Source organism: Phoxinus phoxinus (assembly GCF_949152265.1).
Source record: "Phoxinus phoxinus genome assembly, chromosome: 18".
Taxonomy (NCBI): Eukaryota; Metazoa; Chordata; class Actinopteri; order Cypriniformes; family Leuciscidae; genus Phoxinus; species Phoxinus phoxinus.
The window spans coordinates 24,692,705-24,711,961 of record NC_136893.1 but is presented as its reverse complement, the minus strand read 5'-3'; the positions used below and the strand labels follow the sequence as shown (position 1 = coordinate 24,711,961).

Below are 19,257 nucleotides of genomic sequence, written 5' to 3'. Positions count from 1 at the left end.
GCATATAGCTTTTACCTTCACTTCATAATAATGCACTCCATACGTGGGCAGCGACTCCACCAGGGTCAAATACCTAAAACAAAGGTAATGTAGTCAAGATTGATGTTTAACCGCATCTTCAGGATCTATCAGCACACAGCAGGCCTGAGGTGTGGGCGTGAAGGATTTAAGCAGCCAATCATAAATCACGCCGCCTCTGATGACCCGCCCCCCCGAGGCTAATCACGGTTTTCCCGATACTCACTGCACAATGGCCTGCCCTCTGGAGAGCCCTTTCAACAGCTTGTGGTGCTCAATCACACGCTCCTCGCTGCAAAAGAGAAGATGATGAAATCTGCTCCACGGAGGATATATTCCCCACCCGTGAAGTGAGGCGACCCTCCCCCCGAACCTCAGCATAAAGGCTGTGAATGCAGCTTCAGCATCACTGACTCGTCCGCTCTGAGCGTGCATCTCGTGGCTGTCTGTGCCGCTACCTCAAATGACACATCAGCACTGCTAGCAATTAAACATCAGACAAAAACGCACTTAAAAATAAGCAAGGTTTACCAGTATGCTAGAGACGGATGCTCCTTCAGTACTTTAGTGGGCAATGCTGGAAGCTTCTTCAGCTCTGCTCTGGTATTTTCATCACTAAAATCAACAAAAGTACACTTTCAACATGCAACAGGATCCAGTGACTGAAACTTTTAACATGTTTTATGTTACAGATTATGATGTTTTATGTCAATCGCATGGTGTAACTGAATCATTATTGGACAAATACAGAGATGTAACGACATAAACCGATTTGTATAAAGTTTGCTCAAGTTAAGAGAATAACAGCTGACATTAAAAGCTACCGTGTGACTTCCGAAGCCTTGAATAAAACTTTTATGGTGCTTTATAGACCTTCATACCGACTACAAGTCATGCTTTTTAGCTCTTCCTAAAACCGCAGCTTGAACATCCCACTTAATAAGACTTAAAGAAATATAGGTTTGGAAAGACATGATTCTGTGTGAATAGGGTGAGCACCCGTCCCGCTTTGCGCTGTACCGCAGCATTTTCACCCCTCGTCCCGCACGTCGCATATTGAGAAAAAGTCCCGCCTTTTTATCAGTCTGTTGGTTTTTAATGATCATAATAAGAAAACATGCATGCGTTCTTTTGCCTTTTTAAGGAAGCAATTTATTTATTATTTTTGCGGCGTAGTTTTTCGTCAAATGTATAAATACAACAGCCGTTTTTTTTAATCCTATCCAATGGTTGAAAGGAAAGGAGTAAACACGGTCACTAGTGGGTTGTGACGGCTGTCAATCAAAATGTGGAGCGGTGATTCGTTCCGCGTGTTCCCTGTCGGAAAACAAATGGATAATTCGGTCAATTAAAATTTATATTTAACAGAATTGATCAGCTTGTTGCCTGCTGTGGTGGCTTTAGCTCACATCCTTTCTAAAAAATATGAAAGTTTCTGGTTTAATATAATCTTAATATATAAGACTGTTGATTATCTAATTTTCATGTTGTTTTATATTTTATTTGTTGAGTATTTATTTAGTTGGATTTTGGTTGGACTGATAGTTATCTGCATGATGCCTTTAAATGACATGTAAAATAAAGACATGTTCTGTTATTGTGATGAAATTGTGTTTTCTGGAAGGGACTAAAGAACAAAGTATTTTATCGGCTGAAAGGCAGAATACAAATGTTTTTATTAAGTTAGATAGACATTATATAACATTTTCAGGTTATGTTTTAGTGTTGGTAACATGTCCCACACAAACTTATAATCGTCCCACATTTGGTTTGTTTGATGGTGTGTAAATGTTGAAAGAATATTCCTTTAATGCAGAACTTGTCAAACTTTTACACTTTTCTGACCCAAGGAACTTTCCTTATTACATTAATCTAATCTCATGCTGACCTTGCTTCTCAATTAACAAGCCTTAATGTCTTTTGCCATATCTTGGATTCACTGCCTGACAGAGAGAGTGACTTTGCTCTCTATAAGCAACCAATTAATCTAAAGAATATATATTTGATATATAAATAGGCATATGTTTTACATGAGTGCAGAGACGTCCTGCAGTGCCTTCATATAGTCCCGGGTAAAAACTCAACACTTGACAGTAGAAAGTGATATTAAAGCCTGGAAATTTCGTCAACTTTGTGGTAAATAAGTGTGGTGCAACTACACACCTTGTATAGTCTCCTTTAGATTCCTGTAAAACAAAATATGTAAAGCATGTGCATTTAATACACAACACTGACTAAAAACAGAAAAGCATGTCATAATATATTAAAGCGCTGATATTTTTACCTGCAATGCATGAGCTGCTAGTTTAAAAACCAGCTCACTCTCCACCTCAATGTCACCCTGTGGACAAACAAGCACAACTCATTGTGAATCACTTTTAAAAACGTGCTCTGAATGCGCCAAAATCATTTTCATCATGCCCATTTATTAATGTAATGAGGAAGCAGAAACTATGCATGTGATATTCCTGTCATGGGCATACATTTGTTTTGGCGTAACGGCCGAGCTCATGAATATTAATTAGGTTACACACAAATAATTGAAAATATTTTTTACTGTTTTCATAAATAAATAGTCTGTCATGTATATGAAATAGTCACTGAACCAACTGCCTCAGAACAGTTTATTATAATATAAATAAATTGCCGCTGTATGTTGGAGACATTCACTGGAACGGATAGTGAGCGTGTGGAAAAGGAAAGGAGATTGAGAGAGGTGTGTGTGGGAGAGAAATTATGAATCACAACAATCACAACAACCACTCAACATAAACACAAATTTGTTTTCACCAGGAAACTCGCGATTGGAAACTTGATTTCTCAGAATTGCAAGTTATAAAACCGGAATTGCGAGAAATAAAGTCTGAATTGACGTAAACTTTATAAGTCAGAATTTACTTTATTTTTATATATTGAGATATAGCGGGATATATTCTGACTTTTTTCCCCGCAATTGCGAGTTTACATCTCACGATTTGGAAATTTTTTCTCAGAATTGCAAGTTACAAACTCGGCAATTGTGGGGAAAAAAGTCAGAATATATCTCGCAATATCTCAATACATAAAAAAATTGTAAGAAGTAAATTCTGACTTCATTTTTCAGAGTTTATGGAGTTTATAGTATATCTTAATATATAAACAACGGCAATTGTGAGTTTACATCTCACAATTTGGACTTTTTTTCTCAGAATTGCACTTTTTTTTCTCAGAATTGCAAGTTATAAACTCGCAATTGTGACAAATAAAGTCTGAATTTACTTTATTTGTTTATATATTTAGATATAAACATGCAATTTTGACTTTTGTTCTGACAATTCCAAGTTCATATCTCGCAATTCTGACTTTATTTCCTCGCAATTGCGAGTTATAAACTAAGAAATGTAAGAAATGAAGTCAGCATTGACTTTATATTTTATATATATTGAGATATACTGATGTAAACACAATTCTGACTTTTTACTTCGCAATTGCGAGTTTATATCTCACAATTTTGACTTTAGAAACTTTGCGAGAAATAAAGTTCGAACTGACTTTATTTGTTTATACATTTAGATATATTAAAATATCAAATATAAGCAATTCAGATTTGTTCTCGCAATTGTGAGTTTATACCTCGCAATTCAGAATTTATTTCCTAACTGCATATTATAAACTCAAAATTATGAGAAATAAAGTCAGAATTGACTTAATTTGTGTATATATTTAGATATAAAACACGCAATTCTGACTTTTTTCCTCGCAATTGCGAGTTTATTTCTCACGATTTTGACTTTATAAACTTGGCAAGAAATAAAGTTCGAACTGACTTTATTCGTTTATATATTTAGATATATTAAAATATAAACACGCAATTCAGATTTGTTCTCGCAATTGTGAGTTTATATCTCGCAATTCAGAATTTATTTCCTAACCGTAAGTTATAAACTCAAATGAGAAATAAAGTCAAAATTTACTTCATTTGTTTATATATTTAGATATAAAGACGCAATTCTGACTTTTTTTCCTCGCAATTGCGAGTTAAGATCTCACAATTTTGACTTTTTTTTCTAAATTTCTATCTCTAAAAGAATATACCATAAAAAAAGGTCTAAATTGTGAGATAAAAAGTCACAATTACCATTTATATTTTTTTATTCTGTGGCGGAAACAAGCTTCCATTAAATTGAAATGCTTCCTCTGTGTGACACAATTCTGCCGCAAGCAAAACCAGGCCATGGCGAAGAGTGAAGAAAAATGTTGCACATGCTGCAATCACACAAAATAATCCTTATGTTGGGTCATGATGGTTGTGAGGAATAGTTGTGAGGAATTGCTCTGTTTTCTTGATTCACAAGCCAATCAGTTTCACATACTTCTATGGCCTTGGGATGCAATAACTCACAGATTAACGCTCTGAGGTCTGTGGCTTTTTAATTGTTTATGGAGGCGAGAAATGAGACAGTGAATCACTTCAGCGGGCAAACAGGCACACATGTACTACTCACGTTATAGATGGCAGACTTCGCATTCAGAAAGAACAACTCCACCGTCGTGTGCTCCTTTAAAAGTGAAATGCTCTCGATGTAAAACCTGCAAATGACAAACCCGTCAGTTAAGCGCATTTCCGTAGTAATAAAACGGGGCGAGTCGTAGGCGAAACCTCACTTCAAAATCTAAAACAAGGTGCTTCTGGAGCGGCACCACAGTGATTGAGTCCAGGAATGTGCTGCATGCTGCGGTCGATGTGGTCATGTGACTTAAGACATCATGAGGTGGCGATCACATACCTCACCAGGAACTGAAGAGCAATAGGCCCTGATTTCTTGGAGAAGTCGTGTTCCAGCACTCTGCGGTCCAGCTGCAACCATTTGCACTGACCACTGGAAGAGGAAAGTTAATCCGGCTGAGATGTGCGATCAGACATTCTTACCCAACCCAGTAAACGCTCTGCAATGTACCACTAATATATGAAAATCACTTCAACGGGACTCAACCGAGCAGAACTAGATGAGGTTTTGCAGAAGTGATGATGACTAAAACACTGTTAGGCTATGCATAAATAACATTTACACATCAAACACATTTCTAACTAGTTTGTACAATCTTTAACTGTAAGTTTGGGAGTAAATAGAGAGGTGGATGACATTTTACAATAATAACAGTAACATAACAGGGCCATAGTATTACTGTTTTTTGATCATGGTACCTTGATAATAGGTACTGTAAATACCATGGTATATACATATGATAATTATTCAGTGTCAAGGTATATATTAAAGTAAAATGGTATTACCATGTAAAACAATATTATATGATGGTACACAAACAGTATTTTTTGTAAGGGAAACTTTAATGCAATCTGTGAAAAACAGCAGTATTAAGATTTTTTTTTTTAGCATTTCCATTTTAATGTACTGTAATCCCACTGGTGCTGTTCGGCCATTTTTTAGTGAAAATTTTACATTTAGTTTTTTTATTAAATTTTTTATTTAATCGGAATGGTACGAAATTTGGTTTTGGTACTTGCTGTGTGAACATAAAGAAAAATCATAGACATGATTTGAAAAGGTTAAATGATCCTGAAATAATGGTCACACTTGTATTGTTCACGGTCAAAAATGACTTATCTTTTTTCAAGTTAAAAAACAACAACAAAACTTTTCACTTCAGCAATACTCTGCCAAGTGACGTCTTTAAAAAGAGACCAAACTTCAGTGTTTGCTCCGAAGCATTCAAGATATATGTCTGTTTAAATTGGAAATAAAATTTTCAGGCCCATGCTCAGAGAGTGAATACAGTAAATGGATAATAACTACTGCATAAATATAATTTAGAACCATAAATGTATTAAATACAAAATAATATCGAACTAGAATAAAGTACAATCATTTAATTGAAGAAAAAACTGTAATTTTTGACCATCACGCCAACAGTACCACAGGGTTAAGCCATCAATGTTTCACTTAGCTCACCTAAAACTGAAAAATGTGTCATAATTTGTCCTCATGTTGTTCCAAAACCAATACCACTTTTGTCCATCTTTGAAACTCAAATTATGATATTTTTAAAGAAATCTGTAAGATTTCTGTCTCCCCATTGAAAGTCCATCCCACCAAAGACATTGTACAATTAATTCAAAGATTTTTCATTTTTAGGTGATCTATCCATTTAAATTCAGGTTTGACATATCCTTTCATCCTTTATGTTTTCAAAAAGCTAGATTTTTCCAAATGTTCCATGGGAACAACGCACCTCAGTAGATAACATCATTAAAAAGAGGCACTCACGTGTCATCCACATAGGTGAACCCAAAGTATTCCTTCTCCTTAAGGTTAAAATGCGATGAGACCAAATCCAGGAGTTCACGAGACAACAGCTTCGGCTGCGAGAGAAAATCCATCGATCAATATAATGCGAGACAGGGATGTTTACTGAGGTCCATTACCCTGGAGTGGGAGGTGTAATAGACTGAGGAACTGTGAGACGTTATACCTGAACCAACATCTCCAGCTTTCTGTCGTCCAGGAGCTGCACCTGGCAGAGGCGTCCCTCGCTCATCTGTGGAGACAGTTATGACGTCAGGCGACCCACACTGCACTGTTGCCACCTTCTCTCCGCACTATAGTGACACACTGAACATTTCATACATTTTCACATAATAACGGTCATATAATCACAAGGAATCTCTTTTAACAGCAACAGCCAAAAGCAAACTTAGAAAGAATCTGTTATGGCAGCATATTGAGATGGAGATGAGACATTTCTGCAAATGGCTGGTTAATTCTCAAGTGCTGAAAGTTCCTCATTTCATTTAAGCATTAGTGCTGGACATTGTTATTTGTATTTTTTAATTCAAATGATTAAACTACATTATTAGTAAGTTTGGAATCCAACCAACCAACCAACCAACCAACCAACCAACGCCAACCAACCAACCAAACAAACAAAGCCAACCAAACAAACAAAGCCAACCAAACAACCAAGGCCAACCAACCAACCAACCAAAGCCAACCAACCAAACAAAGCCAACCAAACAAACAAAGCCAACCAACCAAACAAACAAAGCCAACAAACCAACCAAACAAAGCCAAACAAACAAACAAAGCCAACCAACGATCAAACAAACAAACAAAGCCAACCAACCAACCATCAAACAAACAAAGCCAACCAAACAAACAAAGCCAACCAAACAAACAAAGCCAACCAACCAACCAAACAAAGCCAACCAACCAACCAAACCCAACAAACCAACCAAACAAACAAACAAAGCCAACCAACCAACCAAACCCAACCAACCAAACCCAACCAACCAAACAAAGCCAACCAACCAACCATCAAACAAACAAACAAACAAAAAAAACAAAGCCAACCAACCATCAAACAAACAAACAAACAGAGCCAACCAACCAAACAACATTTTTTAAGAGTGCTCTTGAGAGTGCGTAGATTTTGTTCTTAGCTAAGAACAAATCCAAGATAAGAAAACATTAGTGAATGTCAGAATCTTCGTAAAAAGTGTGTAAGTGGGGTTTATGAACACATTTCTTTGTAAGAACGGTTGGTGAATGAGGCCCACTCTTATTTTGTCTTGTTGTGTTCTGAATGACAAAAAACAAACCAGACAACCAAAATCTACTGAACAAACAACCAACCAAGCAAAGACAAACAAACAGCCAATCAACCAAGCAACCAAATAACCCAGCAAAAACAAAACAAATAAATAAAGCACTAAACAAACACACAACCAGCCACCCAACCTAGCAATTAAACAAACCAGACCAACCGATCAACAAAAAACGAACAACCAAACAAATAAGCAAACATAAACAAAACAACCAACAAACAACCAGCATAAAAACTAAACAACAACCAACCAACCAATCTACTAAACAAACAAACAACCAACCAACCAATAACAAACAAAAAAACAAAAAAAACAGCCAATTAACCAACCAAGCAAGTAAAAATCAAACAAACAAACAATCAAACAAACAACTAAACAACCAGCCAGCCAACCTAGCAAGCAAGCAAACAAACCAGAAAACCAACCAACCAATAAAAATAAGTAAAACAACAACAACAACCAACCCCCCCTACCCCAATTTTTTTTTATAAACAAACAAACAAACAAACAAATACCTCATGACATTTCTCTTTCAGAACCCTGTTACATTGAGGGCTGAGCATTACAGGGATGAAGGTCAGCGCAACAAAGGTCAGCGCCATGCATAATGTCAGAAATATGCATTGTGTTATTTTTCTTTTTTTGGTATCGCTGCTAATCCTGGGGCAATTTGGTGACAAATTCGATACAATTTTAATCTGTTTGTAATGAGATGCATTTAAACCAGCAGAAGCGTGTCTTCTCCGTACTGTAGATATTGCTCATGTATCTGCACCAGCAGAGGCCACGCACACACAGATTACTGTGCAAAAACACACACATTTGGTGCGCAGAACACAACAGAAACTAGTTATTTTTCTGTCACTGAAAATAACAACAGGATGTTGGACAAAGAAGTGAAGTCAGTACATTTTAAAATAGATAAAACATCTGTTAACAAACCAGCAGAATCTTATATAACCACAAAAACGACACAAAATTGGTTTGTTTTTCATCTCGGCACAAAGACAATAAACCGACCAATACCAAAAATGTCTGTTTGCAATATACTGTGGTGGAGTTGATGTATAATTTCATGTAGTTGTTGAGGTGTCCTTGTAAAAGTCTATTCCAAATTATTCAAAATATGATTTCATTTTGGTCAGGATAAATGTGGATAATAATACTTTAAGTTTTATAAGTTAACTAGTTAAATAGCACAGATCTTTCATTTGCACTGCGGAGAGCTGAACCGACGTGCTGTCTTTCTCAGAGTTGTTGCATTATGAGACTGATATTTTGGAAACGTTTCAAATGCCCTTCTCCAAGCCTGTAATTTGTGTTTTGCATGAGCGGTTTGTTGGAGAAAATTAACTTTTACAATGAACAATCCAAAGATCCTACTAAAAAAAAGCTATTATTTGGTATTTTCCAATTGTTTCATTACAAATTATACTATCAGTATATGATCGATGTCACAAGTTTGCTTAGTGACCTAGAAATAGTAGGCCTACAAGTAATAATAGTAACAATATCAATCTTACATACTTCTCTTTATTTAACAAACAACTTGTCTTAGTTTAAATCCAAAACAAACATCTGATCTCAGATTGTCAGAATGAATATGACTCGAGTATTTTCATAAAAAGTAACTCTCAGACTTAAAGAACTTCACAGTTGTGTATTAAAGTATCAACATAGTCTCAGATGTTTCTCCTAAAATAACTAGAGAAATAAAAATAGACAAAATAAGAACATTTTGGTGTGAGTACAGAGCTGTAAATATGGAAAATATCAGATTATTCAGCCTTAAAAAATGTTCAGATCGAGTTTATTATGCGTTTCGTTTTGAAATCTCACCAACGCTTTACAATAAGGTTCATTAGTTAATATTAGTTAATGTATTAACTAACATGAACTAACAATGAGCAATAGACTTGTTACAGTATTTATTAATATTTGTTAATGTTAGCTAATAAAAATCCAGCTGTTCATTGTTTGTTCATGTTATACTTCACAGTGCAACTAATGTTAACAGATACAACCCTAGATTTTAACAATGTATTAGTAAATGTAAATTAATATTAACTAAGATTAATTAATGCTGTAGAAGTATTGTTCATTCTTAGGCAATGTTAACTAAGGTAGTTAACCACTGTTAACTAATGAACATTATTGTAAAGCGTTACCGAAATCTCTGACTTCATATGGCAGACTTTGAGAAATACGAAACGAAAGACCAAACTATATTCTCCATTGTAAAAGATTCAAAGATCCAAAAACAGAGCATCACAAATGACACACAAACACAATCCAGACTGAACTGATCCCAAGCGTGCCGAAGCCACCTCGGGCTGTTAGGAAAGAGCGGCAGTACCTGGTAGACGTGGCCCGGGTTGAAGCAGGATTGAAGGCACTGTTGACATGACCTCATCCTCTGCAGGAGACACCTCTGGATCATCCACAGGACGATCTGCCATACGAGACTGAGCAGAGCTTCCACCCCACACACTAAACCCCACGCCATGCCTGTCCCGCCACCGGCTGGTACCCGGGTCGCCCCCGTCTTACGCAACCGGACCTAGTCTGGGTCAAGCTCGAGACAGACCGCTCTTTCACCGCCTCCTAATCTTTGCTCCCTCGCGCTAGATCGACAACTAGGTGACATGCGCTTCGACTACATTCCCCATGAGCGTGGAGACTCGGCTGCGCCCCTGGAGAGGACGGCGGGGGGATTTCTCTTTTCCGTGTGTGCGCTGAGGTTAGAGCCGGAGACTCTGGGAGAACGGCCAGGCTGAGGAGGAAAGAGCTGAGGTTTGTGGGGAATAAGGACTGCCCTGCCAGCCACGGTTTTAGCTCACGATTCCACTGGTCCTTTTTCGAGCACACACGGAGACTCAAAGGGGCGCACACACACACACACACATTTTGCTTCCAAAAGTAAACCAGGCTCTGCCACATCGATTTCTGCGGCCTGTCCACGTGTCCCAGAAGCTGCTGCCATCCCTCCTACTTCACTGCCTGACACAAAGTGAGAGGATTTACACGGCAATACAGCTTAAAATATACATGACAATCCTATGGGCCCTATTTTAACGATCTAAGCACATGGTCTAAAGCGCACGGCGCAAGTGCAGTTAGTGTGTGTCCGAATCCACTTTTGCTAGCTTAATGACGGGGAAAAATGGTCGGCGCGTCCGGCACATGGTCTAAAACGGTTGTCCCTATTCTCTTAATGAGTAATGGGTGTGTTTTGGGCGTAACGTGCAATAAACCAATCAGAGTCTCAGCTCCCATTCCCTTTAAAAGCCAGTTGCGCTCGCGTGCTAGCTCACTACTTAAAGTGAGCTAGCAGACCATCTACGGCAGTGGTTCCCAATCTTTTTTTGTCTGAGACCCCCTTTTTCCCAAGAAAATATTTGAGGGCCCCCTTCACATTTAATGACATTATCGCTCTTGTAAGCTTGCAGCAAGGATGACAAAATATGTTGTTTTCAAACAAACGGTATATGTTTACTATAACTAGATATGTTTATACACAAATAATAGCCTATAATATTGAAAATACAATAACAAAAACATCAGTAGGCCCTTTGTCGTTTAAAAACGTAAGCCTAGGAGTAGCCTATAAACTGGCCCTATTTGAAATGGTAAAAAAAGAAAGAAAGAGGTTATTCGGCTATCACTAAATGACTGGTGTCTGGGGCCTCAATACTTGCATGTTATTTGTGAGGCTTTATTTTTAATGCTTTTGGCGCTATAGCGAGCGATAATAAACTTGCGTTTATTAACAGAATAATGCGTCTTTCGGAAGAACATTGTAGCCGGAACTACTTCTCTCTGTGTACGTCTATGACGAGTCACACAGGCACTGGGCTACTCCCCAGCAGCAGCGATCCAAACCAGTGTAAAATAGTCCCAATGTAAACACTTATTATAGGAGTACCATGGCTCAGGATAAGACAAAAACACGGATTGGAAATGGATTCATGATGAACTCTCTCATTATATACATTTTGTAAATTTTGAACAGAAAAAGTTAACTTTTATTTAATGCTGATTGCTCAAAATATGACGCGACCCCCCCCAGAGCTCGCTGAGGCCCCCTTGTGGGCCGCGACCCCCCTGTTGAGAACCGATGATCTACGGGACAAGCCATATTCACCATATCTTTATGTACACAATAATAATACATTGTAATCCTTTTATTTTTAATATTTGGCTAGTTTGTGTGCTGCTATGCGTCCTTGTGTGTGTAATAAGCAGAGTGTACGCGCGTTGTGCACCTATGGGGTTATTATTGTTGCAATATTCCAAATAAATAGATTCATATTCACAAATAAATGTAAAGAGATTCACAAAAATGTATCGAATTCACAAATAAATAGATTAAGATCCACAAATAAATGTAAAGAGTTTCACAAAAAATTATAAAATTCACAAATAAATAAAATGAGATTTGCAAATAAATAAAATATTTACAAATGTTTTATTATTTTACAAACACAACTCTGCCTGACATTTATTTGTGAACCGCTTTCTGTGTATTTGTAAATCACTGCACACATTTGTGAACCGCTTTCTGTGCATTTGTGAATCCCCTCACGCATTTGTGGATTTTGAAACACTTCTAGCGTCGACGACGTGCAGACAAATCCACAAATAAGTGGACTCCACCCACCGTGTACTCAAGCCAATCAGATAACGGCCACATCGAGCTGGCCAATCGTTGCACGTTCTCGCTTCAACCAATCCCGTTTGGCTTTACACTGGGCGATCTTGCTCTGAAATAACTAGTCATTCATCATTCATCTGCATGCATTTGCTCAAATAGGAAGTGTACGCGTAAAGGCACATCAAATTGCTACAGCAAAATATGTTTAAAGTTTGGATTTTGTTAGAATTACACCATTAGACTGCTTGTCAAGCCAAGCCACAATTTTTATGAGCCTTGAAAAAGCCAGAGAAACAGCACTTTACATCTCTGTTATGGGAACAACGCGTTATGGACGCGTCACGTTATTCAAGATAGAACAGAAAAGCATCAAGTAGCTGACTAATGAATAACTGGTTCAACCCATCAATAGCTACACTATTTAAACTCTGACTGCTACACAGAGTTTTTAATTTGCATTGCAAGATTTTTATGTGCAGCATCGACCCCAGTATACACGCTGATGCTGAGGCTCGTTGGTCATTTGGGCTCATATTTGGTATTCTACATGACATTTATTTATGTCCTATTACTATTTGTCACCGCGATTGTGCTTTAAAAGGCAAAATCGTATGTTCTGTAATTTCATGCATCGTATCTACCCCGTGCGAGGCTATCTACACTGGGCGTGAAGTAGCCTCTACATCAGAAGAAGTGCGGGAATCCGTTTACTATCAATGAATGCCCCGCGTCCAGTACACTGTCACGAAATATGATTTTTCAAGTAACCAGCACTAGTAAATAAGTAGGCTACGATCAGAGCCGTTAAGAGTACGATTATGCAGACATGTCTGCAGCTAAGCAGACGTCACATAGGGAATATGTGTTAACATTTCAAACATGCTAGTTTTACATTATTTGAAACTGCAGCGGCAGAAGTGAATAGACAGTGCCTATTTGCTTTTGACGCGCTGTGTCGCGCCTCTTGCCGGTGTAGAGACTGTTCATGATGCTCGGGATCTCTGATTATCATAATTCCCTGTATCCTGATGGAAATATAAAGAGGCCTTAAACTCCAACAATCTTTTGAAAACAGAGTGTTTTTACCACACAAAACAGTTCAGCGCTACTACTGCTCCTTTCAAGGATGCAAGAATCAGTTCCCGCCCCGAGTGTACCTAAAGCCAAACGTGATTGGTTGAAGCGGTAACGTGCAACGATTGGCCAGCTCGATGTGGCCGTTATCTGATTGGCTTGAGTACACGGTGGGTGGAGTCCACTTATTTGTGGATTTGTCTGCACGTCGTCGACGCTAGAAGTGTTTCAAAATCCACAAATGCGTGAGGGGATTCACAAATGCACAGAAAGCGGTTCACAAATGTGTGCAGTGATTTACAAATGCACAGAAAGCGGTTCACAAATAAATGTCAGGCAGAGTTGTGTTTGTAAAATAATAAAACATCTGGAAATATTTTATTTATTTGCAAATCTCATTTTATTTATTTGTGAATTTTATAATTTTTTGTGAAACTCTTTACATTTATTTGTGGATCTTTGTCTATTTATTTGTGAATTTGATACATTTTTGTGAATCTCTTTACATTTATTTGTGAATATTAATCTATTTATTTGGAATATTGCAACAATAATAACCCCATATGCACCCGCCTATAGGCGCACATTACTAACGCACTCTTTAAATAACAAAAACAATACTGCTATTTCAGTGCCTCAAAATATCAACACGCCAACAATGCGACTGAACACACACCTCGTTTTCAGACCAGCCGCCCATGGGCGAACAGAGGGGCGCAAATGCATTCGCTATTTAAACAATGTGGCGCAGGACGTGAAAATGATAACTGCGTCAGGCTGAAACTGGCAAGAGCACACTTGCGTCGCGCCTGGCGCTGCATCGCAACCCTATAGCTCCACAGAAAATGTCTGTGGGGTTCAAACGTTAAATGTTTATTGGGCTCAAACGCACACATATGTTTTTCATTTCTGAATTATAATTCATTTTGATGTTTATGGGTGCAAGTATCAGCTGCATTAAATGTCACCAATACAACTTCCCTGATATACCCCACAAACACCCCAAACAATTTAGAAATGAAAAACAAATCGCTTCACTGGTTATTAATGTTAAAAAGTTTGACTGCCAAAAGCCATGCCGAGACTAACAAAGTTATGTAATCCATCCAACTAACTTAAAAAAAAAACAGGACATGTCATAGAGAGGACCCCAGCAGACCCTCTGTCAATTGTCAGATTGTGGTGCAACAATTTTTTTTTATTCTGAACGATTAATTATATTTGTAAAAAAAAGAAAAAAGAAGAACTTTACATTTTTAAGATAGTAATTAAAGGGGCTATATGTAGAATTCAGAAACCCCTGTTATTAGCGACACCGGTGGCCGTTAAGTGAACTGCACCCAGCAGCTTATTGCTCGTGCAAATTCTCCTAGGCTTTTTCTGAAGTATCAGAGGTGTTTGGGGCCCCAATTGCGACCCCTAGTGTCACTACATCAACACTACGGCTCCCAAGTGCGACCCCTAGTGTCACTACATCAACACTACGGCTCCCAAGTGCGACCCCTAGTGTCGCTACATCAACACTACGGCTCCCAAGTGCGACCCCTAGTGTCACTACATCAACACTACGGCTCCCAAGTGCGAACCCTAGTGTCACTACATCAACACTACGGCTCCCAAGTGCGACCCCTAGTGTCGCTACATCAACACTACGGCTCCCAAGTGCGACCCCTAGTGTCACTACATCAACACTACGGCTCCCAAGTGCAACCCCTAGTGTCGCTATATCAACACTACGGCTCCCAAGTGCGACCCCTAGTGTCTCTACATCAATACTACGGCTCCCAAGTGCGACCACTAGTGTCGCTACATCAACACTACGGCTCCCAAGTGCAACCCCTAGTGTCGCTACATCAACACTACGGCTCCCAAGTGCGACCCCTAGTGTCACTACATCAACACTACGGCTCCCAAGTGCGACCCCTAGTGTCACTACATCAACACTACGGCTCCCAAGTGCGACCCCTAGTGTCGCTACATCAACACTACGGCCCCCAAGTGCGACCCCTAGTGTCACTACATCAACACTACGGCTCCCAAGTGCGACCCCTAGTGTCGCTACATCAACACTACGGCCCCCAAGTGCGACCCCTAGTGTCACTACATCAACACTACGGCTCCCAAGTGCGACCCCTAGTGTCGCTACATCAACACTACGGCTCCCAAGTGCGACCCCTAGTGTCACTACATCAACACTACGGCTCCCAAGTGCGACCCCTAGTGTCACTACATCAACACTACGGCTCCCAAGTGCGACCCCTAGTGTCACTACATCAACACTACGGCTCCCAAGTGCGACCCCTAGTGTCACTACATCAACACTACGGCTCCCAAGTGCGACCCCTAGTGTCGCTACATCAACACTACGGCCCCCAAGTGCGACCCCTAGTGTCACTACATCAACACTACGGCTCCCAAGTGCGACCCCTAGTGTCACTACATCAACACTACGGCTCCCAAGTGCGACCCCTAGTGTCGCTACATCAACACTACGGCTCCCAAGTGCGACCCCTAGTGTCACTACATCAACACTACGGCTCCCAAGTGCGACCCCTAGTGTCACTACATCAACACTACGGCTCCCAAGTGCGACCCCTAGTGTCGCTACATCAACACTACGGCTACCAAGTGCGACCCCCAGTGTCGCTACATCAACACTATGGCTCCCAAGTGCGACCCCTAGTGTCGCTACATCAACACTACAGCTCCCAAGTGCGACCCCTAGTGTCGCTACATCAACACTACAGCTCCCAAGTGCGACCCCTAGTGTCGCTACATCAACACTACAGCTCCCAAGTGCGACCCCTAGTGTCGCTACATCAACACTACAGCTCCCAAGTGCGACCCCTAGTGTCGCTACATCAACACTACGTCAAAGTGAGTGACAGAGAGAACTACTGTAAGAACCTCATCTCTCTTTAGCTACTTAGCTAACACTCAATGTATTTGAGGAATATATTCGTAATGCAATACATCTGTGTCTTTATGTTCATAAATATTTTTGAATGCAGAGGATTCCAGCGAGGTAGGACATGTTCACATCAATCTGCTTTGTTTCAGCAAATGCATCTCCTAGACTGCCTTGACGTGTTATGCCACAATGCCTGTGTGAAAAATGTACAGAAGAGGTTAACCCAGCCTCATGACTCACCATTACTTCATCAGGCCACGGAAAATAAAGAACAACTGCTATATTTCTGAGTATCAGGCCATGCAAGGACCAACTGCACCCATTTGATTGCATTTTATTAGCAGATTCTTCTAAACGGCGGGATTTATCGTGCTGAGGGGTGTGTGTGGAAAAGTGCAGCATGTTAAATTATAGCCTGTTCTGTTGAGCGGCCCATAATGCAGTGCTGTTACCCGCGGAAAACCAGGAAAACAGTCTCAGACTTTCTTCTGGAAACACTACAACATCTTAAAACATAATGACACTGCTGATTTCTCATAAAAACACCCATTCAAAAACAAATGAAGGTGGGAGTTGGAAATCTGTGAGCAATATGCTTTCAATGATTGGGACTTTGTGTAACTTCCGAAGCACCAAATGTCACATCTGATAACCTTTAGACAAGTGGTTAATGACTGCAATGCTTATTTCTCAATATAAACTGAATCATAAGTTGATAAAAAGGAAGAAATCTTCCCGAACCGCACACACAGGATTGTGGGATATCATAGAGAGTGAACAATGCATCTACTGTATGTGGATTTAAAAACAACTGGCTTTTCAGAAAATTATCATCAGAATTATTATTAACTATTTTTACATAAAAAAAATAATGAAGTGCATTGTCATAATTGTTCATGAGAATAAATTCACTTGCTCGTTGGATGTTTATGTTAAAGGAATATTTCCTCAAAAAAGACAATTCTGTCATCATTTTGATGATGTTTCTTTTGTTTCTTTCATCTGTGGAACATAAAAGAATATATTTTGAGAAATGTCTCAAAAATGAAACTATAATATAATATCATATAATAATAATAATAAATAATAAAATAAAACTAATTCAATAATATAAATATTTAATGATATTGTTTAACATAAATAAATATATATATATGCGCACACACACACACAAATAAATATTGTGTTTAATTCATGCATTTTTCATTGATTGTCAAATCTGAATTAATCGCATTACACAGTAAATAAATAAAAACACACACAAAAAAAAAACACTTTAAAGTAGATCCTGGTAAAGAGAGAGTTGGTTATAGCACTGGTTTAATACAGCAAAACTCACAGACAGTTTCTGTTAATCAAAAACGTAATCATTTAAGCAGCTTAGTCATAATTAGGCTATAGCCCATAACTATTCAGATGTTTTGAGTGTGTGTGTGAGAGCCCAGCTAACAGGGAACATTCTCTCAAGCGATGAACAAGCATTATTCCAGTAACGTTAATAGACCGTTTGTTCGGAGTTATCAGCTGGTCTTCAATAATGTTCCCAAAACATTAGCACAAAAACGTTACGGAACATTTAGTTGGATATTTGTCTAACATGTTGCTAAATGTTAATGAACATTCAAACGTAACGGTCCCATAATGTTTGCATAATGCTAAAATCCAATGTTCCCGTAAAGCCCCACTGGAGTGCCAGCTTTGCATGATGCGTTGGCGTAATTTCCACTGAAACAGGAAGCTGAGGCGGGACATATTACATGGCTCCTCCCCCTTTTCAAATAGCCAATAGCGTTTAGTCTACCTCACAGACTGCAAGTCGTACTTGACAGCAACCGAACACACATCTCCAACACATATTGCTCCGTCTGTGACGTATCTGTCAACGGTTGCCAAGTGGTATTTATAGCGTAGGGGGGCGGAGCTTTATATTCTAGAGAGAGTTTGATTGGACAGAAGATGAAGTCTGCGGTGATGTCATAAAAATCGGTCATCCATTTTAGCGGAAGTGAGAGTGCAAGTTTTGAATATGTGAATTTTGTCATTGTTTTGGAACAAACCAGCTTATTCATGACCTTAAGGCTAACATATTCACACTAAAAGCTAAAAAAAGGGAAAAAATAATTGTTATTTATAACTTATGGGAATGTCAGCAAAATGTTCTTTGAACATATTTTTGTCAGCTGGGAAGATTACAGATGTTGCTTGTCAGACATCGCAAGAGTGCAGTTTCAGATCAGAGCAATCTCCTCCCAAAAGAGCACACACACACACACACACACACACACACACACACACACACACACACACACACACACACACACACACACACACACACACACACACACACACACACACACACACACACACACACGTTACGCCTCAGCATCAATTAAAACCCCAATAAACATCCATCCAGCGTCCTCATGATCTCCACACATCAAGCCTGTCCTCTACACACTGAAGTATAGGCCACATTTCATTGTTCGGATTAATTTGAGAGAAAATGGCTCTGGAGTAACCGAGGGGCAAGCAGAAAATCTATTTTGGTATAATAACTTGCATCTCTCCACTTCAGCTATTCCATCTTTATTGTTTTTTCGGTAGCATAAGATTCATAAAAATATGACTGGCTGCGTTTAATACGACAACTTGAAAGCACTCAACGGATTGCACACACTCAAATAACACGCTTCACACGCCGGCTGTGAAGATAAACCTGTGAGGATTTTGAAAGCGTGGATGATATTTGCCGTGACAGATATTAGATGTTTATCTATGACATTTGTAATTTTCTATTTATAAGTGCTTCTGCTGCCAGCAGAGCTCATATCCTGTCAGGTCTCGTTCGTGTTGCAATTACACGAGCTTCCAGCTGGTGGCAGCGCATTTCACAATCACATCCAAACATGTCAACACTGTCCAAATAACAGAATATACATAATGTTAACCCCTTATATTGGCCACAGCCATTACATATTTAAAACAGTAATATCCTAT

General features: G+C 39.0%; 1 protein-coding gene across 5 annotated transcripts in view; it reads right to left on the bottom strand.

The window, feature by feature from the left end:
* frmd4bb (FERM domain containing 4Bb) overlaps positions 1 to 19,257 on the bottom strand; it is a 75,047-nt gene that overhangs the window by 26,773 nt on the left and 29,017 nt on the right. For 3 of the 5 annotated variants that reach the window (XM_079588327.1, XM_079588326.1, XM_079588328.1), the window contains exons 2-10: positions 6,490 to 6,555; positions 6,285 to 6,379; positions 4,785 to 4,877; positions 4,503 to 4,587; positions 2,303 to 2,359; positions 2,182 to 2,204; positions 550 to 633; positions 245 to 310; positions 16 to 73 (exon numbers count right to left, since the gene is read on the bottom strand). In XM_079588327.1, coding sequence (XP_079444453.1) covers positions 16 to 73; positions 245 to 310; positions 550 to 633; positions 2,182 to 2,204; positions 2,303 to 2,359; positions 4,503 to 4,587; positions 4,785 to 4,877; positions 6,285 to 6,379; positions 6,490 to 6,555 — 627 coding nt within the window. Of the gene's footprint in view, positions 1 to 15; positions 74 to 244; positions 311 to 549; positions 634 to 2,181; positions 2,205 to 2,302; positions 2,360 to 4,502; positions 4,588 to 4,784; positions 4,878 to 6,284; positions 6,380 to 6,489; positions 6,556 to 9,977; positions 10,158 to 19,257 lie in introns of those variants that run through there. The other 2 variants (XM_079588329.1, XM_079588325.1) reach the window with 2 other exon arrangements.